We start from the raw sequence: 27,899 nt of genomic DNA on the forward strand, positions 1-27,899 counted from the left end.
AGAGAAAGGAGGATGGTGAGAGATGGAGAGAGAGAGAGAAAGGGAGATGGAGAGTGAGAGAGAGAGGAAAGGAGGATGGAGAGTGAGAGAGAGAGGAAAGGAGGATGGAGAGTGAGAGAGAGAGGAAAGGAGGATGGAGAGTGAGTGAGAGAGAGAGGAAAGGAGGATGGAGAGAGATGGAGAGTGAGTGAGAGAGAGAGGAAAGGAGGATGGAGAGAGATGGAGAGTGAGTGAGAGAGAGAGGAAAGGAGGATGGAGAGAGATGGAGAGTGAGTGAGAGAGAGAGGAAAGGAGGATGGAGAGAGATGGAGAGTGAGAGAGAGAGGAAAGGAGGATGGAGAGAGATGGAGAGTGAGAGAGAGAGGAAAGGAGGATGGAGAGAGATGGAGAGAGAGAGAGAGGAAAGGAGGATGGACAGAGAGAGAGAGAGAGAGAGGAAAGGAGGATGGAGAGAGATTGAGAGAGAGAGAGGAAAGGAGGATGGAGAGAGATTGAGAGAGAGAGAGGAAAGGAGGATGGAGAGAGATTGAGAGAGAGAGAGGAAAGGAGGATGGAGAGAGATTGAGAGAGAGAGAGAGGAAAGGAGGATGGAGAGAGATTGAGAGAGAGAGAGGAAAGGAGGATGGAGAGAGAGAGGAAAGGAGGATGGAGAGAGATGGAGAGAGAGAGGAAAGGAGGATGGAGAGAGATGGAGAGAGAGAGGAAAGGAGGATGGAGAGAGATGGAGAGAGGAAAGGAAGATGGAGAGAGAGAGGGAAGAGGGAGGATGGAGAGAGATAGAGAGAGGGAGGATGGAGAGAGATGGAGAGAGATGGAGAGTGAGAGAGGAAATGAAGATGGGGAGAGGGAGGATGGAGAGAGATGGAGAGAGAGAGAGAGAGGGGAGAGGGAGGATGGAGAGAGATAGAGGGAGGATGGAGAGAGATGGATAGGGAGAGAGGGAGGATGGAGAGAGATAGAGAGAGGGAGGATGGAGAGAGATGGACAGGGAGAGAGGAAAGGAGGATGGAGAGAGATGGAGAGAGAGAGAGGGGAGAGGGAGGATGGAGAGAGATGCCTGTCCCCCCCTTCCTCTATTGCTACAGCTCTCCTTGCAGTAGTGCATACTACTGCAACTTTACAACACACAGCCTCAACTCCTCCTGCACACACACACACACACACACACACACACACACACACACAAGCTGCAGCAACAACTATCACTGCAACCATATCATCCAATACAAATGGTAACACACTCAAACCTTCAGTCCAGTACTCTCCCTCTCTCCCTCTGCTGTAGACCCACCTCTGGTGCAGATACATATAGGATCTACAGTTTAAATCAAGTTAATTCCTCTGTTATTGTTTATATTATTACTATTACTACTACTATTGTTGTTGTTATTATTATTATTGATGCAAGTAAGTTGTTGTTGTTATAATGAAAGTGAAATTATAATGAAATATCTTTAATGGTCCAGTTGATACTTTTAAAAGGGGTTTGTTCCTCTTGTTAAAGACGAGCATGACTTCTCCAGTGTATTTTCCCAGTGAGTGTTAGTTGAGTTGTGCTCCTCCAGTAAAGTCTAATTCATACCGTACGCAACCCAGTAACACAATTAGCTAAGCAAAATGGCGTTGAGTTACAAATTGCGGGGATTCATTTTGATTTCTGTTTTATTTTCGCTATGCAAGTATGCTGAACGTCTGTTTTCACAGTTGCGTACTTGTGCAAAGGTTAAGTTAGGCTTAAGGCTGCTTCCTGCCTGGCGTTTCAACTGACTACACATTGTATAAACCAACAGGATTAGTGCAGTTGTGTGTTTTTGCTACAGTTTTAAACATGGAAACAGCCTACCCTCTGATGAACTATATGGACCACTCCCCCTTCCCCTTCGGCGAGAGAAGACGAGCGAAGTCCATACAGCATGAACCGTTGTATATTGTTGTTCTTATACTTGATTCTCTATGTGTTGAGCATTGCAAATAGTCACTGACGATACAGCATTACATTTGAAATGATTACACACTGTATTGTACAACTACAGTTTCATTGTGGTGACTATACTGCATTTATTTGCATGAAAATTGAAACATGACGATAAAATTGGTGTTATTGTTCGTTGTGTGGATTTTTTACTGAATGCTGGTGAACTATGAACTCCTATGTCCAACTAACTTTTCCTAACTTTGGAATGTGCATAAAATTATTTTGGTCTGGAGAGTGTATACTCATGATGATGGTGACAGTGATTATGATGATGATGATGATTGTAAAACATGCTTTTGAACAGGCTCTACTGCTGAGGCAGATTGGGCGGGTCACTAAAAGTGTTTCATATGGTTATTGATGGGATTTTATTGTAAACAGATATAGTACCTATATATATCCAGGGGCCTCATTTATAAAATGTTTGTATGTAAACATCTGATCGTAAATCGCGTATGACAGAATCCACATCAACAATGTAATAAAAATATGCAATTTACATAGATTTTGCATGAAGATTTGTGAATTATATATATTTTTTTTGTGACCAACTTTATTTATAGGTGTATACATTATATAAACAAAATGTCATCATATTGTAAGAAATGATTGTACAGTTGTATGATCACAGAAATGTAATATAATAATGTTATATAATAACTAGGAACATTTGATAAATGAGGCCACTGGTCCACAGGGTGTGTGCCAGTATTATGTGTCCCTCCCTCCCTCTTTGTTGACTTGCCTTGCTGTCTGGCAGTGCACTTAAAGGAAAACTCCACCCAAAAACTATCTCTTGGTATTTGTTTCATTAGTCCATTGTTGACATAGTCCCAAAATGTTTTGCTTGTCAGCAATGACGTTTTCAAAATATGTAACTTTCAAAATACAGAAATCATCCCTGTATGATGCATTTTTCATCATACAAAATGCATCATACGGTGATGATTTCTGTATTTTAAAAGTTACATATCTTAAACTCTAGGGGGAGTCACCATACACACTGAAGCACAGCACCTTCCATGTTGGGTTGAAAATTAGGGCTGAGCACCTTCCATGTTGGGTTGAAAATTAGGGCTGAGCAGCTTCCATCTACAATGTTGGGTTGAAAATTAGGGCTGAGCACCTCCATCTACAATGTTGGGTTGAAAATTAGGGCTGAGCACCTCCATCTACAATGTTGGGTTGAAAATTAGGGCTGAGCACCTTCCATCTACAATGTTGGGTTGAAAATTAGGGCTGAGCACCTTCCATCTACAATGTTGGGTTGAAAATTAGGGCTGAGCACCTTCCATCTACAATGTTGGGTTGAAAATTAGGGCTGAGCACCTTCGATCTACAATGTTGGGTTGAAAATTAGGGCTGAGCACCTTCCATCTACAATGTTGGGTTGAAAATTAGGGCTGAGCACCTTCCATCTACAATGTTGGGTTGAAAATTAGGGCTTGTCCCTAAGACTTGCCCTGGCATACACACACTTTAAAACTAGAGTCCTTAATTGCTACAGCCATTTTTTTACTTATAAACTCGTAAATGATGTATTCCCATTGATTGTTGAAGAATATAACTTATAAATGCCTCATGAGCTTAGTTCAACGGTTGTCCCTATCAGAACCCAACATATAAGCTTGTTTTACTCCAATGTTTGTAATCAATGTAAACAAACAATGTAAAGCCTCAAAACATGGTCAAAACTATAATTTTGATATCATGGATGATCAGTCCTTGCATCCAGGTCTCTGTCTGTCAGTTTGAGAGTGGTTACATTTCTCCAGGCCCATCCCTCAGTACTTTACCAAAACAGAGGCAGAAGGAACAGGCCCATCCCTCAGTACTTTACCAAATCAGAGGCAGAAGGAACAGGCCCATCCCTCAGTACTTTACCAAAACAGAGGCAGAAGGAACAGGCCCATCCCTCAGTACTTTACCAAAACAGAGGCAGAAGGAACAGGCCCATCCCTCAGTATTTTACCAAATCAGAGGCAGAAGGAACAGGCCCATCCCTCAGTACTTTACCAAAACAGAGGCAGAAGGAACAGGCCCATCCCTCAGTACTTTACCAAATCAGAGGCAGAAGGAACAGGCCCATCCCTCAGTACTTTACCAAATCAGAGGCAGAAGGAACAGGCCCATCCCTCAGTATTTTACCAAAACAGAGGCAGAAGGAACAGGCCCATCCCTCAGTACTTTACCAAAACAGAGGCAGAAGGAACAGAGGCGGGGTGTCGCTTTGTTTGAACTAAAGATTCTATTTTTCAGGCCTCAGTCACACAAAGGGTCATGCACTGCATGTATTCCTGGCAGTCCTCCACCTGTGTAGTCTCAGAAACAGGATCAGTGCTAATCAGGCCAGCTAACATTGTCAGAATAAGGTCACTCAGAGAGGTGGCATTACCTCACACGGCCATTGGTGAAATGAAGACTGTGTGTGTGTTCATCCTAGCTCACTCTGGTTGCATAAAGCGGCAACCACTCCAGTATTAGTCGAGTCCTGTTAGTCCTAACCTTCATTTTAACTCTCCTCTGAGAGTCAACCAGGGCTTGCCATCATATCATCCACTTTCACTTTCACACACACTAGTTGCCGAGTGGCTAAGGCGATGGACTAGAAATCCATTGGGATCTTCCCGCACTTTCACAAGATGACTTTGTAAACATGAATCCAATATGTCGATGAATTCTGTTCTTCCAGTGAGCATTCCTTGTGTTCTGTAACAGTGTTGAGGTGTTATCAATATGTTACCAATAAAGAGAACTGTCAATGCCAGCTGTGTCTGGGGCTCTCTGTATGTCTATTATATCTTATTCACACACACACACACACACACACACACACACACACACACACACACACAGCTGACTCCTATTGGGAGCAGAATAAGCACTATTGGCTGCAACCTAGGGCCAGGCTTATCAGCGTGTGTGTGTATGTGTGTCACTGTGTGTGCTGACAGATACAGTATATCATTAGTGGATGAGATAAGGACAGACCAGGAAGCATCTGCCTTTGTTTCTCAACCAGGGACAAAGTTCCCCGTAAACCTCTCTAACACTATCACTCTACCACATGCATGAGCGTACCACAATGTGTGTTCTATGTGTACTACACAGAGAGAGAGAGTGTGTGTGTGTGTGTGTGTGTGTGTGTGTGTGTGTGTGTGTGTGTGTGTGTGTGTGTGTGTGTGTGTGTGTGTGTGTGTGTGTGTGTGTGTGTGTGTGTGTGTGTGTGTGTGTGTGTGTACCTGACGTGGTCTTCCTGTCTGGGTTGGCGCCCCCCCTTGGGTTGTGCCGTGGCGGAGATCTTTGTGGGCTATACTCAACCTTGTCTCAGGATGGTAAGTTGGTGGTTGAAGATATCCCTCTAGTGGTGTGGGGGCTGTGCTTTGGCAAAGTGGGTGGGGTTATATCCTGCCTGTTTGGCCCTGTCCGGGGGTATCATCGGATGGGGCCACAGTGTCTCCTGACCCCTCCTGTCTCAGCCTCCAGTATTTATGCTGCAGTAGTTTATGTGTCGGGGGGCTAGGGTCAGTCTGTTATATCTGGATTATTTCTCCTGTCTTATCCGGTATCCTGTGTGAATTTAAGTATGCTCTCTCTCTCTCAGAGGACCTGAGCCCTAGGACCATGCCTCAGGACTACCTGGCCTGATGACTACTTGCTGTCCCCAGTCCACCTGGCCATGCTGCTGCTCCAGTTTTAACTGTTCTGCCTGCGGCTATGGAACCCTGACGTGTTCACCGGACGTGCTACCTGTCCCAGACCTGCTGTTTTCAACTCTCTAGAGACAGCAGGAGCGGTAGAGATACTCTCAATGATCGGCTATGAAAAGCCAACTGACATTTACTCGAGGTGCTGACTTGTTGCACCCTCGACAACTACTGTGATTATTATTATTTGACCATGCTGGTCATTTATGAACACTTGAACATCTTGGCCATGTTCTGTTATAATCTCCACCCGGCACAGCCAGAAGAGGACTGGCCACCCCTCATAGCCTGGTTCCTCTCTAGGTTTCATCCTAGGTTTTGGCCTTTCTAGGGAGTTTTTCTTAGCCACCGTGCTTCTACACCTGCATTACTTGCTGTTTGGGGTTTTAGGCTGGGTTTCTGTACAGTACTTTGAGATATCAGCTGATGTAAGAAGGGCTATATAAATACATTTGATTTGATTTGATACTCTAAAACACCCAAAGTGGTTCTTCAATCTGAATCATTGTGTTTTTAAGAGAGGTTTGTGAAAACACTTTTTGGTGTTTCAGTGCATGTAAAAGACATCATCAAAATACAAAATAATGTTTTGGCAGACTGTCTCTCTCCAACAATAACATGCTTTATAGCATAAATATTGATTGATGCTGATTTTCTGTCAATATTGACTTTGCATTAATTATAGGCTACAAATCAAATCAAAAGTTATTGGTCACATACACTTGGTTAGCAGATGTTATTGCGAGTGTAGTGAAATGCTTATGCTTCTAGATCTGACAGTGCAGCAGTATCTAACAGGTAATATCAACAATTCCACAACAAAACCTAATACACACAGTCTAGTAAAGGAATGGGATGAGAATATATAAGTATAAAATATATGGATGAGCAGATGCAATAGATAGTAAAGAATAGATAGTGAAGGATACAGAATACAGTATATACATATGAGATGAGTAATGTGAGATATGTAAACATTCTTAAAGTGGCATAATTAAAGTGTCTAGTGTTCCATTTATTAAAGTGGCCAATGATATCAAGTCTGTAGGTAGGCAGCTGCCTCTCTGTGCTAGTGGTGGCTGTTTAACAATCTGATGGCCTTGAGATAGAAGCTGTTTTTCAGTCTCTCGGTCCCCGCTTTGATGCACCTGTCCTGACCTCGCCTTCTGGATGATAACGGGGTGAACAGGCAGTGGCTCGGGTGGTTGTTGTCCTTGATGATCTTTTTGGCCTTCCTGTGACATTGGGTGTTGTAGGTGACCTGGAGGACAGGTAGTTTGCCCCCAGAGATGCATTGTGCAGACTGCACCATCCTCAGGAGAGCCCTGCGGTTGTGGGCGGTGCAGTTTCCGTACCAGGCAGTGATACAGCCCGACAGGATGCTCTCAATTGTGCATCTGTAAAAGTTAGTGAGGGTTTTCGGTGACAAGCCAGGCCCATTGTGACATCATAAATAATGTACAACTGTTAAATCCAAATGTTTGGGGCTATGTAAGATAGCAGATGTAACAAGAGGTAACGTGTAAAGTGGGCCTTCATCACTGGTATTCATGTGAGAAGGACAGAGGGTGGATGTGAACAAGGGTCTCCTGCTTGTCAAAAGACTACCTTAGTGCACTCTGCCTTAGTGCACTCTGCCAGTCTTCAGGACTAAATGGTTGTGCAGAACCACCCTTGTTACACTGAGCACATGGGGCCGATTCAGATGAGATAAGTAGACAACATGGACTCAATAAAACATGGATTTAAAGGAATAATCCACTGAAAATATATGTTGGTATTTTTTTCATTAGTCCACGGTTGATACAGTCCCAAAATGTTTTGCATGTCAGTAATCAAGTTTTCAAGATATAGGACTTTCAAAAAGCTAATTGTCTCTTGCCACATTATCATGATGATGCCAAATGCAAACCTGAATACTTGATTGCTGATATGCAAAACATTTTGGTACTGTATCAACAGTGGACTAATGAAAACAAATACCAAAATAGAGTTTTTGAGTGGATGATTCATTTAATTCCATGTTAAATCAACTTATCTCAAGACTGTATAGAGCGTACTCAACTCCTACCCTACAAGGTCCAGAGTCCGCTGGTTTTATGTTCTACCTGATCATTTATTGCACACACCTTGTGTCCCAGGTCTAAATCAGTCCCTGATTAGAGGGGAACAATAAAGAAATGCAGTGGAACTGGTTTCGAAGTCCAGAGTTGAGTTTGAGGGGTATATTTTTGTGTGACATTCACCATACATCTTTTCTGTGCTTTGTTTAGACATTAGAATGAGTGAAAGTTAGACAGGGGAATTGAACCCCCGACTGCTTGGGTAGTAGGATGACAAATCTTTGGGGATTTTTTTTCTCAACCACAGAGCCACGTAATGTATGAGGAACTTGGGTGCCCATATCAGAAGACAAATGTCTAGGTTAAAGGCAAAATGTGAATGTCAAACATTGTGTTGCCTTACTGTTCAGAATTCCCCCAATCTGAGGCATGCAGGTGGAGAGAGGGCATTCGTGGCTGGTGTGCCCTCTAGCAAACTCTATGGTCAAGTATAAAAACAGGCAAGTTTGCAGGCACCTCTCCTGTGGGGAAAGATGGCGGAAGTGGATGATAAGTTCGAATCAAGCAGCACGTTGAGCAAAGTTGGTGAAGACGAATGTTCTGAATGAACAGTAGTATCGAAAACTGGAACAAAAAGGTAATTGTAAGAGCTTTTGTCCCCAAACCATTGCAGTGCAAGAATTGTACAGGATTTGGCCATGTTTCAAGTGTGTGCAGATGGACAGATTATGTTGAAGAATGGTATGTAGAAGGACGACGGTGTTGCAATTGTGGTGGGGATCATGATCCCGAGTTCCTGGGGTGCCCTGTAAGGGTGAAGGAGATTGAGGTGGCAAAAGTTAGAGCGGTCCATCGAACCAATGCACATTGTGCAATCACCAATATACCATAGAAGAAGGCACCTCCTGTACTCAGGTCCTTCAACTCAGACAGGTGAGAGCACACCAAACACTCACACTCCATATTCTTTGCTAGTTAGTGAGTTATTAGTCCAGTTACTGCTCATTTCTAGTCAACAATGGGGGAGAGGTCGCTGACAACAAGAGCACAAAACGAGTGCATTTCAAGCCATCTTTGAAAAGCGAGTCAGGTAAACAGCTTTTTTATGTCTTGAAGGGGAAGTATTATATTTTGTGACGGTCTTGAATAAGATAAGTAGCCAATAGGCAGAGCGTAGCATAATTTGTCTGATTCTCTGTAATAATGGTATGGGAATAATTTTTATTTATTTATTTCACCTTTATTTAACCAGGTATGCAAGTTGAGAATAAGTTCTCATTTACAACTGCGACCTGGCCAAGATAAAGCAAAGCAGTTCGACACATATAACAACAGAGTTACACATGGAGTAAAACAAACATACAGTCAATAATACAGTAAAAAAATAAGTCTTTATGCAATGTGACTAAATGAGGTTAGATAAGAAAGGTAAAGGCAATAAATAGGCCATGGTGGCGAAGTAAATACAATATAGCAATTAAAACACTGGAATGTTAGATTTGACAGTAGATGAGTGTGCAAAGTAGAAATACTGGGGTGCAAAGGACCAAAATAAATAAATAAATAAATACAGTAGGGGAAGAGGTAGTTGTTTGGGCTATTTATAGATGGGCTATTTACAGGTGCAGTGATCTGTGAGCTGCTCTGACAGCTGGTGCTTAAAGCTAGTGAGGGAGATAAGTGTTTCCAGTTTCAGAGATTTTTGTAGTTCGTTCCAGTCATTGGCAGCAGAGAACTGGAAGGAGAGGCGGCCAAAGGAGGAATTGGCTTTGGGGGTGACAAGTGAGATATACCTGCTGGAACGCGTGCTACGGGTGGGTGCTGCTATGGTGACCAGCGAGCAGAGATAAGGCAGGACTTTACCTAGCAGGGTCTAGTAGACCCAGTGGAGCCAGTGGGTTTAGCGACGAGTATGAAGCGAGGGCCAGCCTACGAGAGCGTACAGGTCGCAGTGGTGGGTAGTATATGGGGCTTTGGTGACAAAACAGGTGGCACTGTGATAGACTGCATCCAATTTGTTGAGTAGGGTGTTGGAGGCTATTTTGTAAATGACATCGCCAAAGTCGAGGATCAATAAGATGGTCAGTTTTATGAGGGTATGTTTGGCAGCATGAGTGAAGGATGCTTTGTTGCGAAATAGGAAGCCGATTCTAGATTTAACTTTGGATTGGAGATGTTTTATGTGAGTCTGGAAGGAGAGTTTACAGTCTAACCAGACACCTAGGTATTTGTAGTTGTCCACATATTCTAAGCCAGAACCGTCCAGAGTAGTGATGCTGGATGGGCGGGCAGGTGCAGGCAGCGATCGGTTGAAGAGCATGCATTTAGTTTTACTTGTATTTAAGAGCAGTTGGAGGCCACGGAAGGAGAGTTGTATGGCATTGAAGCTTGTCTGGAGGTTAGTTAACACAGTGTCCAAAGAAGGGCCAGAAGTATACAGAATGGTGTCGTCTGCGTAGAGGTGGATCAGAGACTCACCAGCAGCAAGAGCGACATCATTGATATATACCGAGAAGAGAGTCGGCCCGAGAATTGAACCCTGTGGCACCCCCATAGAGACTGCCAGAGGTCCGGACAACAGGCCCTCAGATTTGACACACTGAACTCTGTCGGAGAAGTATTTGGTGAACCAGTCGAGGCAATCATTTGAGAAACCAAGGCTGTTGAGTCTGCCGATGAGGATGTGGTGACTGACAGAGTCGAAAGCCTTGGCCAGGTCAATGAATACGGCTGCACAGTACTGTTTCTTATCGATGGCGGTTAAGATATAGTTTAGGACCTTGAGCGTAGCTGAGGTGCACCCATGACCAGCTCTGAAACCAGATTGCATAGCGGTGAAGGTACGGTGGGATTTCGAAATGGTCGGTGATCTGTTTGTTAACTTGGGTTTCGAAGACCTTATAAAGGAAGGGTAGGATAGATATAGGTCTGTAGCAGTTTGGGTCAAGAGTGTCCCCCCCTTTTGAAGAGGGGGATGACCGCAGCTGCTTTCCAATCTTTGGGAATCTCAGACGACATGAAAGAGAGGTTGAACAGGCTAGTAATAGGGGTTGCAACAATTTCAGCAGATAATTTTAGATAGAAAGGGTCCAGATTGTCTAGCCCGGCTGATTTGTGGGGGTCCAGATTTTGCAGCTCTTTCAGAACATCAGCTGACTGGATTTGGGAGAAGGAGAAATGGGGAAGGCTTGGGCGAGTTGCTGTGGTGGGTGCAGTGCTGTTGACTGGGGTAGGGGTGGCCAGGTGGAAAGCATGGCCAGCCGTAGTAAAATGCTTATTGAAATTCTCAATTATAGTGGATTTATCGGTGGTGACAGAGTTTCCTATCCTCAGTGCAGTGGGTAGCTGGGAGGAGGTGCTCTTATTCTCCATGGACTTTACAATGTCCCAGAACTTTTTTGAGTTTGTGTTGCAGGAAGCAAATTTCTGCTTGAAAAAGCTAGCCTTGGCTTTTCTAACTGCCGGTGTATATTGGTTTCTAACTTCCCTAAAAAGTTGCATTTCACGGGTGCTGTTTGATGCTAATGCAGAACGCCACAGGATGTTTTTGCGTTGGTTAAGGGCAGTCAGGTCTGGAGAGAACCAAGGGCTATATCTGTTCCTGGTTCTAAATTTTTTGAATGGGGCATGCTTATTTAAGATGGTGAAGAAGGCATTTAAAAAAAATAACCAGGCATCCTCTACTGACGGGATGAGGTCGATATCCTTCCAGGATACCCGGGCCAGGTCGATTAGAAAGGCCTGCTTGTTGAAGTGTTTCAGGGAGCGTTTGATAGTGATGAGTGGAGGTCGTTTGACCGCTGACCCATTACGGATGCAGGCAATGAGGCAGTGATCGCTGAGATCTTGGTTGAAAACAGCAGAGGTGTATTTAGAGGGCAAGTTGGTTAGGATGATATCTATGAGGGTGCCCGTGTTTACGGCATTTGGGTTGTACCTGGTAGGTTCATTGATAATTTGTGTGAGATTGAGGGCATCAAGCTTAGATTGTAGGATGGCCGGGGTGTTAAGTATGTCACAGTTTAGGTCACCTAGCAGCATGAGCTCTGAAGATAGATGGGGGGCAATCAGTTCACATATGGTATCCAGAGCACATCTGGGTGCAGAGGGTGGTCTATAATAATGAATTGTATTTTGTAAAGTGTTTTTTTTGCATCAAACACAACATTTTCAGTTACCTCCCTGTCTGAAGGACAGGTTTATAAACAGGTTAGTGTCAAGCCCTGCATGTTGTTTTCAAAAGTCTCATGGAATGTAGGCATTGAACACCACACATTGGCTGCTACTGCAGGCTGAATGACAGAACAGCTATTTCCATGTTAAAATGTTATGGAATGTGATTTTTTTCCCTTCATTATTTTTGATGGTAGGCCATCCTGGTAGACCTACATTATGATCAAATAGCTACAGTAGTTTACTTGGCTACTGGTAAAACTGTAACTTAAAGCGGGTAAAGCCTCTCTTCACAGTAAACGCATGCCAGAAGTTGCACAGAATTTTCGCACTGTTCAAGTTTGCGCTTGCGTTATGCAAACCTGAAATTTGCTCAAGGCATGAAAAAAAAATCAGGACCTTGGTCATTGCCTGTTTTTTAAAATTATTATTATTATTTTTTTATGCAATATGCCTTCTTTGTCAATATAAAAATGGTAAATACCTGTTAATGATTTGAGAATTTGCAAAGAAAGCATTTGAAGCTTCAAAATCATGTATTTAAAAAGTTATTTTTGACTAATTCATTATAATGTATTTTAGAATTTTTTTATGCTTTATCGTGTGGACAAATATCCTGCCTCCACTGTGTTGTTTTGGAGAAAATGGTGGGTCATGTTTGCAGTTGTTTACCTTGGTATTATGGATTGTTCTTTGCTGATACAATTATCAACTGTATGACACATACAAATCAAGTTTGTGTAAAACAATTAATTGTCATGAAAACATTTCAGTGGGTACCAAGCAAGAAGGCAGTAAATTATGTCAAGGGTCAGGGTCAACATGAATAAAAAATGACCTAATAGCAAGACAACAGACAACTACATCTCAAATGATCTGCCTACAATTCATTTGGTTTGACAATTAAACGTTGAAGGAATTTCTCAGTTTCACCCTATGAGCAGTTACTGCTATTTTGCTTGGTAGGGCAGAATAGAGCACACAGCTCATCTCGTACATACAGAAAGCAGAACATGTGTGCACGGCGCTCCTCTCCTCAGGCTGACGCAACGGCAGCGTGACGCAACGGCAGCGTGACGCATATCAGCACATCGGACAGTGCAATCGGAAAACCTGCCTGCCAGCTGAAAGAGGAGACATACCGAGAGTCTCGGAAAGCCACGAGCAAGCAAGTGAAGTTAGTACTAAAAGCCCCGAAGTGTTCCAAGTCGCGGAAAGTAAGTACAGACGCCTATTTTTAATAGCTACCAAAAAATGATTGTTCCATTATTTGCATAAAACGCGCCAGCCATAAGATTGAGCGTTTAGTCCATAACTATATGTTGTCGAACTATTGGGTTTTGTCGTTTTCTTAGTTTTAAATATATGAATATACCGGGTACTTTTTTGTATTATACAAATCTAAAAGCATTAGTTATATTTGTCCAACCAAATGCTATCAGTACCTGCCACGCACAGATAACGCTCGCAAGGAGCGCAATGCGTTTGGACTGTAGATATATCTACCAGCTGGCTCTACACAGTTTAGCACATAATATATGGGCTTAGTCTAGGTTATGAGTTGCAGTACGTGGCTTATTAATGCTTACTTCATTGATAGTTACAGAAGAATACAGAATAGTACGGGGCTGAATCAGTGGTGTAAAGTACCTATATAAAAATACTTTAAAGTACTACTTAAGTCATTTTTTGGGTTGTGTGTACTTTGTTGCATTATTATATATATTTTTGACAACTTTTACTCGACTACATTCCAGAAGGAAATAATGTACTTTTTACTCCTCACATTTTCTCTGACATCCAAAGCACTGTTACATTTTGAATGCTTAGCAGGACAGGAAAATTGTCTTAATTCACGCACTTATCAAGAGAACGTCCCTGGTCATCTCTACTACCTCTTATCTGGCAGACTCACTAAACACAAATGCATTGTTTGTAAATTATGTCTGACTGTTGAAGTGTGCCCCTGGCTATCTGTATATAAAAAAGTTATATTAGTTGCTTAATATAAGGAATTTGAAATAATTTATACTTTTAATTTTGATACTTAAGTATATTTAAAAACATACTTTTACTCAAGTAGTATTTTACTGGGTGACTTTAACTTTTAATTCAGTCATTTTCTTTTAAGGTATCTTTACTTTTACTCAAGTATGACATGGGTATTTTTTCCACCCCTGGAAGTACTGTATGTGGGGTATTTATATAACTTCTTCTCTGTGTGAATAGTTGACTGACAGAACTTGTTTCAAGTCACTGCAGTGAGTGTGTGTGTGTGTATGTATGTACATGTGTAGGAGTGTGTGTCTGCGAGTATGACTAAAATATTTTGAGATTTTTGCCATTTACTGTAGGCAGCCAGGTCTAAATGCATAAATAATGATATATGATCCAGCCCATGTCATAAATATGTTATATGTTCACACAGCACAGGCGGGGTCAGTGGGAGCTGGGAAGTTTGACTTGACCCTCTGTTTAATTATGTAATCTCTCTCTACACAGCCTGAGAAAACAACGATTTACAGGATTAGACCTGAAACCCCCTGATACAACGAGCGAGAGTAAACGAGAGGAAGAAGAAGCATAGGAGGAGAGAGGACACTGTGCTCTGTATGGCCCATGCTCCTGGAAGAAGTTGCCTGTAGGCCAAAGAACCAGGATCAGCTGTTCCTAAACCAATCCTTACCTTAGCCATTAGGAGGGAAACACACAACTGACCTAAGATCAGCATCTAGAGGATAACTTCCTCCTAATCCTGGTGTTTCCTGACGACGGGAATTGTTATTGATCTACTTCCTCATTTAGAGAGAGGGGTAGGAGCCACAACTAATAGGCTACCATGCAGCGCTTAAGGACTACAGTTGCTAGGCTAAGGCCTATCACGGCCACCCAGACAGCCAAGAGCCAATCACAAGCCAGGCCGACGGCAGTGGGAGGGGCTTTGAGGACGTTTGAGCCAATGAGGAGTTACACTGCGTCGGTGTCGGCCGAGCCTTTTCTGAATGGGACCAGTTCTAATTATGTAGAAGAGATGTACTATGCATGGCTGGAGAACCCTAGGAGTGTACACAAGGTAGGAGAGAGAGTGTGTGGGGCAGGCAGGTGACTATGGCCTGTTTATGTTCAAAATGCAGTGGGACAAGAGTTACGCATACACCTGCACGACCTCTGGTCAGGGAAAAAATGTGAGCGCATACACACACACACATCAAACATACATACATACTGCTCCCCCTCTCCCATCAGATTCTTGGGTAATACAGGAAGCTAGAGATGCTACCAAGGTCATGTGAAAGGTTGTGTGTGGTTTCTACTGACAATTGAGATGTACAAACTATGGCATAAGGGGATGACAAGCAGATGAGAAGCAATCCGTAAATTCAATTAAGATATTAATGAGCGAGCTAGGACGTACTCAATGTAACTATTTACTCAGCACTTTTGAAATGTACAACAACAGAATTCAGAACATGGGACGTTCTTACAGTATTCTGTACACCAAGTCAGAACCGTAGGATAAATAAAGGGTGCATAAATCAGACAATGAATACTCTTACAATATTCGATGATGACATTTCTCTAAAACAGGCTATAGGCTGTATGTGCACCACAAAGTCAGAACAGTAGGCACTATACGGAATAGCAGGCTAGTGATTGCTTTGCAATGCTTGCAGTTAGCCACTGATTCCTTCCAAACCACTCATTGTTAAATTTGCGATTTCCAACTAGTTGTGTAATGTTTATGTCCAATGGCCGATGAGCACCTATATGTTTTATCTATAATTTCTCTTCATAATTTCTCTTCATATGACAAGGATTGAAAAGTATTTTCCAGTAGATTGTCGACTTGATTCATGACAATGACTGCTAGCTTCTTAGCTAAGATTCCAAGTCCAGTCAAAGCTACTGTAGATATAACATGGCTTGACATAATTTTATCTATGGCCAATGACCTTGAGCCTTTTTGGATGGGCACTTCTAATGTAACTCTATGGCAGCACCCAAGGGGCTTGAATTTTCAAGTTCTCCCCGTAGATTTTGCGAGGACGTAGTATCCCCATGAGTGACAGAACACTGAGCCAATCACATTGCAACTAGAGAACATTACCAACATCTTCGCTCCGTATTTTCCGCTGGCTGCTCCACTAATCAATAAATAAATCAATCAATCATTCATATCAATCAATCAATCAATCAATCAATCAATCAATCAAATGTATTTATAAAGCTCTTCTTACATCAGCTGATGTCACAAAGTGCTGTACAGAACCCCAACCTAGAGAGGAACCAGGCTATGAGGGATGGCCAGTCCTCTTCTGGCTGTGCCGGGTGGAGATTATAACAGACCATGGCCAAGATGTTCAAATGTTCGTAGATGACCAGCAGGGTCAAATAATAATATTCACAGTGGTTGTTTAGGGTGCAACAGGTCAGCACCTCAGGAGTAAATGTCAGTTGGCTTTTCATAGCCGATCATTCAGAGTATCTCTACCACTCCTGCTATCTTTAGAGAGTTGAAAACAATAGGTCTAGGACAAGGTAGCATGTCCGGTGAACAGGTCAGGGTTCCATAGCCGCAGGCAAAACAGTTGAAACTGGAGCAGCAGCACGACCAGGTGGACTGGGGACAGCAAGGAGTCATCAGGCCAGGTAGTCCTGAGGCATGGTCCTAGGGCTCAGGTCCTCTGAGAGAGAGAGAGCATACTTAAATTCACACAGGACACTGGATAAGACAGGAGAAATACTCCAGATATAACAGACTGACCCTAGCTCCCCGACACACAAACCCACCCACTTGGCCAAATCGCAACCCCCACACCACTAGAGGGATATCTTCAACTACCACAGAAAGCACTGAGCTAGGCTAAAACACATGCATTTCGGAGCTGCCTTACTCAAGAAAGAAAATGAATGACTGGCCCTGAATGACTGGTCGCCACTGTGTACCATTAATTATACTTTTCTTGACAGACTCGACAGACACCCTCAGAATATTAGGGACCAATGAAAGATAGCCATGTAAATAAACACACATTCGTCTCCTTTCAGTACCAGTTTAAAAATACTCTGTATATTATTTAGGGTTAGGAAAGTATTTCTGCACTAAATAAATTGGTGAATCAAAACCATAGTGGTTTGATTCATCCTGAAAGTTGTCATATTTGTACACTTTTCTCACTTTCCAATATTTAATTCCAGGTGAAGCCGGTTGAGAGAATAACAAGAGTGTGCAAAGCTGTCATCAAGGCAAAGGGTGGCTACTTTTAATAATCTCAAATATAAAATATATTTTGATTTGTTTAACACTTTTTTGGTTACTACATGATTCCATATGTGTTAAAGTTTTGATGTCATCACTATTATTCTACAATATAGAAAATGGTAAAACTAAAGAAAAACCCTTGAATGAGTAGGTGTGTCCAAACTTTTGACTGGTACTGTATATATATATATATATATGGTCCCGTGTGGCTCAGTTGGTAGAGCATGGTGTTTGCAACGCCAGGGTTGTGGGTTCGATTCCCACGGGGGACCAGTACGGGGGGGAAAAAAGTTTGAAATGGATGCATTCACTACTGTAAGTCGCTCTGGATAAGAGCGTCTGCTAAATGACTAAAATGTAAAAAATGTAGATATATTTATATATATATATATATATATATATATATATTTAGATTAACAGCTGGGGCTCACAAATTCTGTGCAATTTCCACCGCGCGTTTACTGTGAACACTGAGGCTGTACCCACTTTGTTACAGTTTTAACAGTGGCCAAGTAGGCTACTGTGGCTATTTGATCATGATGTAGGCCTACCAGAGTGACATACCATCGAACACATTGGAGAATATTCATCTCTATACATTTTAACATGGAAATAGCTGTTCTATCATTCAGCCTACAGTGTGTGGTGTTCAATGTAGGCCTACATTCCATAAAACCTTTGAAAAAAACATGCAGGGCTTGACATTAACCTGTTCATCCACATTAACCTGCTTATCCTTCAGACAAGGAGGTTACTGAAAATGTTGTTGTGTTGTTTGATGCAAGAAAATACTTTACAAAATAAAATGCATTATTATGCCCATACCAACAGAGAATCAGACAAATTATGCTACCCTCTGCCTATTGGCTACTTAGCTTATTCAAGCCTGTCTCAAAATACAACACTGCCCCTTTAAGACAAATATGTTCTTTACCTGACTCACTTTTCAAAGATGTCTAGAAATGTAACTGGGCTAATAGCTCACTAACTAGCAAAGGATATGAACAAAATGTGCACATGTAGCTCTTGCTTTGATCTCAAAACAAGTGCATCTACTCATGACCGCTCATGCTGTTAACACAGTCCAGCTCAAAGTAAATGGCACAGATCCATATTATGGCAATAGTCTACTTGCATATAGGCCTACTGCAGCTCTGATTGTTTATGCCGCACCAGTCTGTGTAGAGTGCGGGCTGAGTCGTGCGTGCGTGTCAATGCAATAGAATCCTACTCTGATGCGTTCTGAATACAACAACATCTCTTGCATAGTTAGTTTTGTTTCGGTATGTTGCATTGAAAGTGGCTAATATTGCGTTGATTTGATAACAATTTCCACAGTAAAGGGAAACATTGATAGTGTTAACAGGGAAAACTCTAGAACAGTGGTCACCAACCTTTTCTGAGTCAAGATCACTTTCTGAGTCAAAATGCAAGCTGATATCTACCACTCAGATTAATGTTGCATAGGCTTACGTTTTTTAACATGACTTAAAAAACGTAAGCCTATGCAACATTAACCAATTAAAAACAGTACTGTAGCATCGAGGTTTGTGCAGTAAGCTATAGGCCCAATACTTTATCACTGCATATTAGCTTTGCTTGAATTGCCCTGCCAATACACCGTTTTTGGGGAAATTTTCGTAAAACGTTATTTCAAACTTTAAGGTAGGCTATATGATCACACCGGTAGTAGATCCATTGTTGTATTACTTGTGAGGCACAGGTGAGTGAACATACATTTAAATCATTAGCTTTTTTTTTTTACTGGGCTGATGGTGCCTGCATCTGATGGTCAGTCTCGGTAGAGGGCAAGAGCAGCGGATTGAGGGTCTGCCAATCAACATCAGCTCTCCTTTCCTCCACTGACACTGAACAAAAAGGGACACTGTCTTCCAGCTGATGGCGAAACTCGAGTCGCAGCGCATTATTTCTGCCTCGTGCACAAATTCATGTTGTTACAGAGAAAGTGAAATATTCTTTGATATTAAAAATGACCCAAGTCGCTAATAATAATAATAACAACAATGCAAGCCAATAGATACACTTTCCTACTCATTCATAACTGCTGCAGTGCTTGTTGAAGCGCTGAGTGGAAATAGGAAGAACGCGCATTTTATAGTTTATAAAAGTGTTGAATACAAAGCGTTGACAGTGCTGAGTAAGAACTTAAACATGAACTCAGTCATAAAAACATCAGCTCTTTGTTGTACTCGTTGACAGTCTCTCTCTAGTTGTTGTTTTAAATGTTTTGAAATGTCACAGTATGAACTTTGCCTTAGCTTTCTTTTATACCTGCTACGTTACTGCAGACACGGAAATATGAGCCATACGATTGGCCAGCGGTAAACTTATAGTGCACTTGATTTGCTCTCAGGGCCCGCAGGGAAAGCAGAGTTTGTACCTTCAAACACATGAAATGGTTCAAAATGGTGCGCAGGGCAGTTGAATCGGGTACACCTACCGCCAACAGCAGGAGACAAATAAAAAGGCTTTATAGTTGAGTTTTTTACAGAAATGTTTGGCGATCGACTAGGAATGCTTTGGAGATGGACCAGTACATTGCGATCGACCGGTTGGTGACCACTGCTCTAGAAAGTTGAGTGAAGTTCAATCCCGTGCTTCTCTCTGTGGGCTGTTATTTCTTCTGTGCGGCAGTCCCGCACGCACGCAGTTTATAGGGAACATTGCCTCTAAGCAATGTCTCTCTCCATCACGCTTACTCTCATTTTCTCTCTCATTCTCTCCCTCATTCTTTTTCTCGCTTTCTCGTTCATCTGGAATGTCCAGTCCTCCCCTCCAGCCATTGTCTGTTGGTTAAAGGGCATTGTTGTGTGTGTGTGTGTGTGTGTAAGAGAGAGATAGTGAGTGTGTGTTGAGAGTTGCAATATTGGTTCACACACACACACACACACACACACACACACACATTGAAAGTGAGGTACAGTATTGGAGTCATTGTGGTGTCTAAAATCTAATTACATTTTATTTGACACATGCTGAAAAGGGTGTAGTAGACCTTACTGTGAAATGCTTACTTACAAGCCCTTAACCAACATTACAGTTTCAAGAAAAATAAGAGTTAACCCTAGTATTGTCTTAAGGGTAAAAAATGACCCGCCACTATGTTTAACAGAGAAAAACCCCTAAATGATATTTTTTCAACTTAATATTTTATTACTTTTCCTAGTGACCCCAACATTAGAAAAAGTGAAACATCGCCTTTGTTCATATTTCCATGAAAGCTGTACACCACCAGGGTACAAAGATTTTCTTAGGGTCATTTTTGACCCGGCAGTTATTAAATCATTTACACACCACAAAAACCATAAAGCACACACACATACACATACACACAGAGAGAGAAATTGAGATTGTGTGCTACTGATTGGACTCAGACAAAACTAAAAAACGTTCTTGTGCATGTGCAGAATCTCCCCTCCACGACCTCACATGACTCAAGTTCACAGACATAATAAACAACATTTCAGACAAAATAAACATTTCTTGAAAGAATTGTTTACTAATGAGGAATGCAGTCAGAGTTCTCTCTTTGTGAAACCATGATTGCACGTTTCAGTGCCCAACAGGTCGTAGATCTGACTTTTTCAGATGCCCAGGAGGAACAAGAGAACAATGATTTAGAAGAGGAGGAGGTATCTGAAGAAGAAGATGGGGAAGAATACAACCCAGAGCACGATGCATCATCTTCAGATGAAGAAGAAATCCCCCAAACTGAAAGAGACATTTTTGTCAAAGAACAGCAAAATAACATGGTCCTTGTCACCATATGAGAAACAGGGCAGGATGGCAGCACAAAATGTCATAAGGATGACCCCAGGGCCCACAAGACATACAGTTGCCCATGCCCAGGACATCGCCTCATTCTACATGTTCATCACACCAGCCATCGAAAAATCATCCTGGAGATGACAAATTTGGAGGGTTTCTGTAAATATGGAGACAACTGTAAAAGGATGGATGAGATTGACCTGCGTGCCTACATAGTGCTGCTAATCTTAGCGGGTGTGTATAGGTCCGGAGACGAGGCTACATGTAGTCTCTGGGATGCAGAGAGTGAAAGGGCGATTTTCCGTGCCACAATGCCACTGAAAAGTCTTTCACACTTTCTCAAGAATGCTACGGTTTGATAACCGTGAGTCAAGACCTGCAAGATGTGTGAGAGAGAAACTGCCGACCATAAGAGAGGTCTGGGAGAAGAAGGGGGAGCGTCTGCCATACCTCTACAACCTTGGGCCTGAAGTAACAGTGGATGAGCAACTGGTTCCATTCAGAGGTACATTTTATTTTCATATCTGTAATGTAAGTGATTGTCACTGTTCATTTTATTATGTATTGCTGTAATATCACTGATTTATGTGATTGTTTTCTGTGACACTGATACTAATTACTGATAGCGATCTCTTTTGTCAAAAGGTCGCTGTCCTTTCCGGCAGCATATGCCCTGCAAGCAAGCAAAGTATGGCATCAGGATATGGGTTGCCTGTGACACACAATCCAGCTATGCTTGGAAGATGCAAGTCTACACAGGGAAGCCTACCGATGGAGGCCCAGAGAAGAACCAGGGGATGCGGGTTGTGCTTGATGTGACAGATGGACTGAGGGGGCACAATATCACGTGACAATTTCTTCACCTCTTATGAACTCAGCCAGCAGCTCCTTAAGAGGAAGATCACTATGGTTGGCACAGAAAGAACAAGCTTGAGCTCCCCCTGCACTCCTCGCAACAAGGGGGAGAGAGGCCTTCCCATCAAAGTTTGCCTTCCCCACCACCACCACTCTAGTTTCTTACCTTCCAACGAGGAACAAGAATGTGGTCCTCCTGAGCACACTGCACAAAACGGCTGAGATTAGTGATCGTGAGGACAGGAAGCCAGCCATCATCCTCGACTACAACCACAACAAAGGAGGCGTGGACAACCTGGACAAGGTGATTGGAACTTACAGCTGCAGGAGGATGACTGCCCGCTGGCCCCTGGTTATCTTCCATAACATAATTGATGTGTCCTCATACAATGCCTTCGTGATATGGAACAATATCAACCCTACCTGGATGCCGGAACAAGAGGAGGGTGTTCCTGAAGCAGCTGGGAAAGGCACTTTCAAAGAAGGGACCGCCTCCACCGCAAAGCAGCCACTGCAGCGCTTGTGAAAGCTGTTCAGGGGGCTGAATCTTGTCCTGATCTATCCTACCTGGTTAAATAAATAAATAAATAAAAATATCACTATGTTGCCAAAAAAGTTCAAGACTATTGTTTCCCTTCAATAAAATGTCTTCAAAACTGCTTTCTGCACATTTCTGCCACTTTCTTGGCTTTACAAGTAATCTCTTGCTAAAAAAATATTTTTACACCTATGCAGTACCTTTAGCAATAATAATAATCATAATAATAAACCTCTACTTTAGTAAAATAAAACAATTATGACAGGTGTGTCGTAATAAAAGTGAGTGGTGTCCACTGATTAAATGCAGTCTTTCTGCATTGTGAAGAGGGAAAATCCAGATATTCACAAAGTTTGTGATGAATGACAGGTTGTTTTTTCATGCAAAATAGATTTTGGGTTTAAAATTCAATTAAGCTGCTGTATTTTAGGGGTTTAGTGAAGGCGGGTCATTTTTTACCCTTAGGACAAGGGGAGTATACATAATGTTAAGAGTACACAAGAGTTAAGAAAATATTTACTAAATAAACTAAAGTAAAAAGAATAACACAATAAAATAACAATAACAAGGCCATAAACAGGGGGTACTGGTACCGAGTCAATATGCGGGAGTACAGGTTAGTTGAGGTAATTGAGGTAATATGTACATGTAGGTAGGGGTAAAGTGACTAATGCAAGATAATAAACAGCGAGTAGCAGTAGTGTAAAAAAACGGGGGATCAATGCAAGTAGGCCGGGTAGCCATTTTATTAAGAGTCCAGCAGTCTTATTGCTTGGGGGTAGAAGCTGTTAACCTCTCTGCGATTAAGGCTCGTTTCCTGAATTTCCGCCTGTCTGATGTGCCCAAAGTAAACTGCCTGATACTCAGGCCCAGAAGCTAGGATATGCATATAATTGGATAGAAAACACACTTTCTAAAACTGTTAAAATAATGTCTGTGAGTATAACAGAACTGATATAGCAGGCGAAAACCCGAGGAAAATCAATCCGGGAATTTGTTTTTGCAAGCTCCGAATGACTTCCAATGCAATGCTATTGAAAGATCTAATTTCTGCCTCCCAGATTGCAGTTCCTATGGCTTCCAGTAGATGTCAACAGTCTTTATACAAGGTTTTAGGCTTGTTTTTTTGAAAAATGAGAAGTATTTGTAGTCTTTCCAAGTTGAGCGCCAGTGCAAAAGTTGTCTTTTTGCGCGCGTGAAATTGTGCGCACTCTTCGTTCTTTTCCTTTGCTATTGAACATAGTAATCTCCGTCTGAAATATTATCGTTTATTTAGACAGACAACCTGAGGATTAATAAAAAACATAGTTTGACTCGTTTGGAGGAACTTTGCTGGTAACTTTTTGGAATGCTTTGTATGCATGTTGAAGGACTGGATTTTTGAATTCAGTGGCGCCAACTAAACAGCATTTTTGGGATATAAAGAAGGACAATATCGAACAAAACGACCATTCATTGTGTAGCCGGGACCATTGGGATTGCAAACAGAGGAAGATCTTCAAAAGTAAGTGATTTATTTTATCGCTGTTTGTTATTTGGTGACGCCTGTGCTGGTTTGGAAAATATGCTAATGTGAGGCGCTGTCCTCAGACAATCGAATGCTAGGCTTTCACCGTAAAGCCTTTTTGAAATCTGACAACGCAGTTTGATTACCACGATTCTAAGCTAAAGAATCATGTATGACACTTTTCCATGAATGTTTACTATTACGATTTAGTATTTTGAATTTGGCGCGCTCCGATTTCACCGGATGTTGTCGAATTTGATCCTGCTAGCGGCATCTCCGCACTAAGAGGTTTAAGGAGCCTTTTGGACCTAGACTGTTCTCTCTGGTACCGCTTCCCGTGCAGTAGCAGAGAGAACAGTCTATGACTAGGTGGCTGGAGTCTTTGCCAATTTTTAGGGCCTTCCTCTGAAACTGCCTGGTATAGAGATCCTGGATGGCAGGAAGCTTTGCCCCAGTGATGTACTGGACCGTACACACTACCCTCTGTAGCACCTTGCGGTCGGAGGCCGAGCAGTTCCCATAACAGGCGATGATGCAATCAGTCAGGATGCTCTCGATTGTGCAACTGTGGAACTTTTTGAGAATCTGTGGACCCATAACAAATCTTTTCAGTCTCCTGAGTGGGAATAGACATTGTTGTGCCCTCTTCAAGACTGTCTTGGTGTGTTTGGACCATGCTAGCTTGTTGGTGACCAACGAGACAGCCTACAGGGAGGAGACCTCCTACCACCATTGTGTCGTCGGCAAACTTAATGATGGTGTTGGAGTCGTGCTTGGCCATGCAGTTGTGGGTGAACAGGGAGTACATCAGGGGACTAAGCACACACCCCTGAGGGACCCCCGTGTTGAAGATCAGTGTGTCAGATGTGTTGTTGCCTACCCTCACCACCTGGGGGTGGCCCGCCAGGAAGTCCAGGATCCAGTTGCAGTGGGAGGTATTTAGTCACAGGGTCTTTAGCTTAGTGATGAGCTTTGAGGGCACTATGGTGCTGAACGTGAGCTGTAGTCAATGAACAGCATTCTCATGTAGGTGTTCCTCTTGTCCAGGTGGGAAAGAGCAGTATGGAGTGCAATAGAGATTGCGTCTTCTGTGGATCTGTTGGGGCGGTATGCGAATTGGAGTGGGTCTAGGGTTTCTGGGATGATACTGTTGATGTCAGCCATGACCAGACTTTCAAAGCACTTCATGGCTACAGATTTGAGTGCTATGGGTCAGTGGTCATTTAGGCAGGTTACCTTGGCATTCTTGGGCACAGGGAGTATGGTGGTCTGCTTGAAACATGTAAGTATTATAAACCCGATCAGGGACAGGTTGAAAATGGCCACGCAGTCATGGGTGAACAGGGAGTACAGGAGAGGGCTGAGAACGCACCCTTGTGGGGCCCCAGTGTTGAGGATCAGCGGGCTGGAGATGTTGTTATCTACCCTCACCACCTGGGGGCGGCCCATCAGGAAGTCCAGGACCCAGTTGCACAGGGTGGGGTCGAGACCCAGGGTCTCGAGCTTAATGAAGAGTTTGGAGGGTACTATGGTGTTAAATGCTGAGCTGTAGTGAATGAACAGCATTCTTACATAGGTATTCTTCTTGTCCAGATGGGTTAGGGCAGTGTGCAGTGTGATTGCGATTGCGTCGTCTGTGGACCTATTGGGGCAGTAAGCAAATTGGAGTGGGTCTAGGGTGTCGGGTAGGGTGGAGGTGATATGATCCATGACTAGTCTCTCAAAGCACTTCATGATGACGGAAGTGAGTGCTACGGGGCGATAGTCATTTAGCTCAGTTACCTTCGCTTTCTTGGGAACAGGAACAATGGTGGCCCTCTTGAAGCATGTGGGAACAGCAGACTAGGATAAGGATTGATTGAATATGTCTGTAAACACACCAGCCAGCTGGTCTGCGCATGCTCTGAGGACGCGGCTGGGGATGCCGTCTGGGCCGGCAGCCTTGCGAGGGTTAACACGTTTAAATGTTTTACTCACATTGGCTGCAGTGAAGGAGAGCCCGCAGGTTTTGGTAGCGGGCCGTGTCAGAGGCACTGTATTGTCCTCAAAGCGAGCAAAGAAGGCCGGTGGTTGTGCACACATATGCATGCATGGTTTTTACCTGCATGCATGTGTGTGTTTTTGTGTGTGTGTTTTTGTGTGTGTGTTTTTGTGTGTGTGTGTGCATGGTTGTGCATATCACAGCTGTTCTAACAGTTTTTTCTAGCTCTGGTCAACCAACGCTTAACATAGATTACTGAGCTAAGAACCAACCCCTAAACACTACTGTTCAGCAACACTTCCACATGTTGCAAAACCTTTTCTGTAGCACTCACTGTGACTGACAGGGCTAAATGACTTTAACTTTGCTCAATGTTACTTGGTGACCTAAGTTGGTTAGATATTATTAGGCAATGCAATTGTTAACTTACTACCTGGTACTAAATGGTGTCTTGTAGTGGTGTTTTGTTTTTAAATTAATTCCAAAGGAACAAAAGTAATTCATAGGTTATTACTGTGTAAATACCATTTAACCATGTCATTTCTTGGTGAATACCTGGCATACCTGGATTGATGGATTTCTAACCAAGCTAAACTATGTTTCTCCCTCCCTCTTCTATTTGTTCTCTCTCTGTAGTCGTGGGATATTTTCTTCCGGAATGCCAACACTGGGGCGTCACCAGGTGCAGCCTATCAGAGCCCTCCTCCTCTGGGCGGTGCTGCTCTGGGCTTGGCCAACGCCCAGGCGATGGTTAGAGCTCAACCTAACGTGGAGAAGCTAGTGGAGGACCATCTGGCTGTACAGTCACTCATACGAGCGTACCAGGTACTGTACACACACACACACACACACGCACACGCACACGCACACACTGAGTGTTGTTGCCCTGTATGTGTCTAGGTGCGGGGGCACCACATAGCCAAGCTGGACCCTCTGGACATCGGTGTGATAGACTTTGATGAGTCCCCAGTAATGCTGGGCTTGAAGAAAGTTGGTGAGAAATGTGCGCCTGTCTCGCTGCTGTGTGGCGCCAACTCTGATTCATCTTTCTGATTGATTGTCTTTCTTTCTTCTTCCTCTGTCTTCTCCCTTCCTTTCTTTTTATTCTTATTTTTTGCTTCTATTTGTTTATTTATTTTGTCTTTCGCCTCTGTTTCCTCCCTCCCCTCTGCTCTCTTTTTCTGTTTTGTTTATTTGTATATTTATTTTTTCAATTTGTTGCCCCCCTTCTCTCGGACCTGCCCTTCCTGCCCCCTGTAGATTCGGAGTCACCACGTGGTGCAGCTGGACCCTCTGGGCATCTTGGCTGGTCCTCCAGTGACAAATTGGGTGAGGAGAAGAGGGGAGGGGTCAAGGGGGTAACGGAGACTGACAGGCCTCAAATATGGTCTGCCACCACATCTCTAACCCTAACCCTACACTCCCATCCTCACCCTCCACATGGTTAAACCCACCTGTCACCCAACTATGTAATTCCCTTAGCCTCTACTATAGCATACAGTTGAAGTCAGAATTGTACATACACCTTAGCCAAATACATTTAAACTCAGTTTTTCACAATTCCTGACATTTAATCCTAATAGAAATAAGAATAATAGTAGAGAGAATGATTTATTTCAGCTTTTATTTCTTTCATCACATTCCCAGTGGGTCAGAAGTTTACATACTCTCAATTAGTATTTGGTAGCATTGCCTTTTAATTGTTCAACTTGGGTCATACATTTCGGGTAGCCTTCCACAAGCTTCCCACAATAAGTTTGGTGAATTTTGGCCCATTACTCCTGACAGAGCTGGTGTAACATGCTCGCACATGCTTTTTCAGTTCTGCCCACACATTTTCTGTAGGATTGAGGTCAGGGCTTTGTGATGGCCACTCCAATACCTTGACTTTGTTGTCCTTAAGCCATTTTGCCACAACTTTGGAAGTTTGCTTGGGGTCATTGTCCATTTGGAAGACCCATTTGCGACCAAGCTTTAACTTCCTAACTGATGTCTTGAGATGTTGCTTCAATATATCAACATAATTTTGCTTCCTCATGATGCCATCT

At 42.9% G+C, this 27,899-nt stretch overlaps 1 protein-coding gene across 8 annotated transcripts in view; it reads left to right on the forward strand.

Moving 5' to 3' along the window:
* Nucleotides 1–8,192: 8,192 nt before the first annotated feature.
* LOC106569142 (2-oxoglutarate dehydrogenase, mitochondrial-like) overlaps nt 8,193–27,899 on the forward strand; it is a 49,124-nt gene continuing 29,417 nt past the window's right edge. Inside the window, exons 1-6 of one of the 8 annotated variants that reach the window (XM_045692865.1) lie at nt 8,263–8,382; nt 12,959–13,135; nt 14,421–14,991; nt 26,488–26,676; nt 26,752–26,845; nt 27,112–27,180. In XM_045692865.1, the coding sequence (XP_045548821.1) occupies nt 14,758–14,991; nt 26,488–26,676; nt 26,752–26,845; nt 27,112–27,180 (586 nt within the window). In that variant the 5' untranslated portion in view covers nt 8,263–8,382; nt 12,959–13,135; nt 14,421–14,757. Of the gene's footprint in view, nt 8,679–12,958; nt 13,136–14,420; nt 14,992–26,487; nt 26,677–26,751; nt 26,846–27,111; nt 27,181–27,899 lie in introns of those variants that run through there. The other 7 variants (XM_045692858.1, XM_045692867.1, XM_045692869.1 and 4 more) reach the window with 7 other exon arrangements.

The sequence above is a fragment of the Salmo salar genome, chromosome ssa01 (assembly GCF_905237065.1).
Source record: "Salmo salar chromosome ssa01, Ssal_v3.1, whole genome shotgun sequence".
Taxonomy (NCBI): Eukaryota; Metazoa; Chordata; class Actinopteri; order Salmoniformes; family Salmonidae; genus Salmo; species Salmo salar.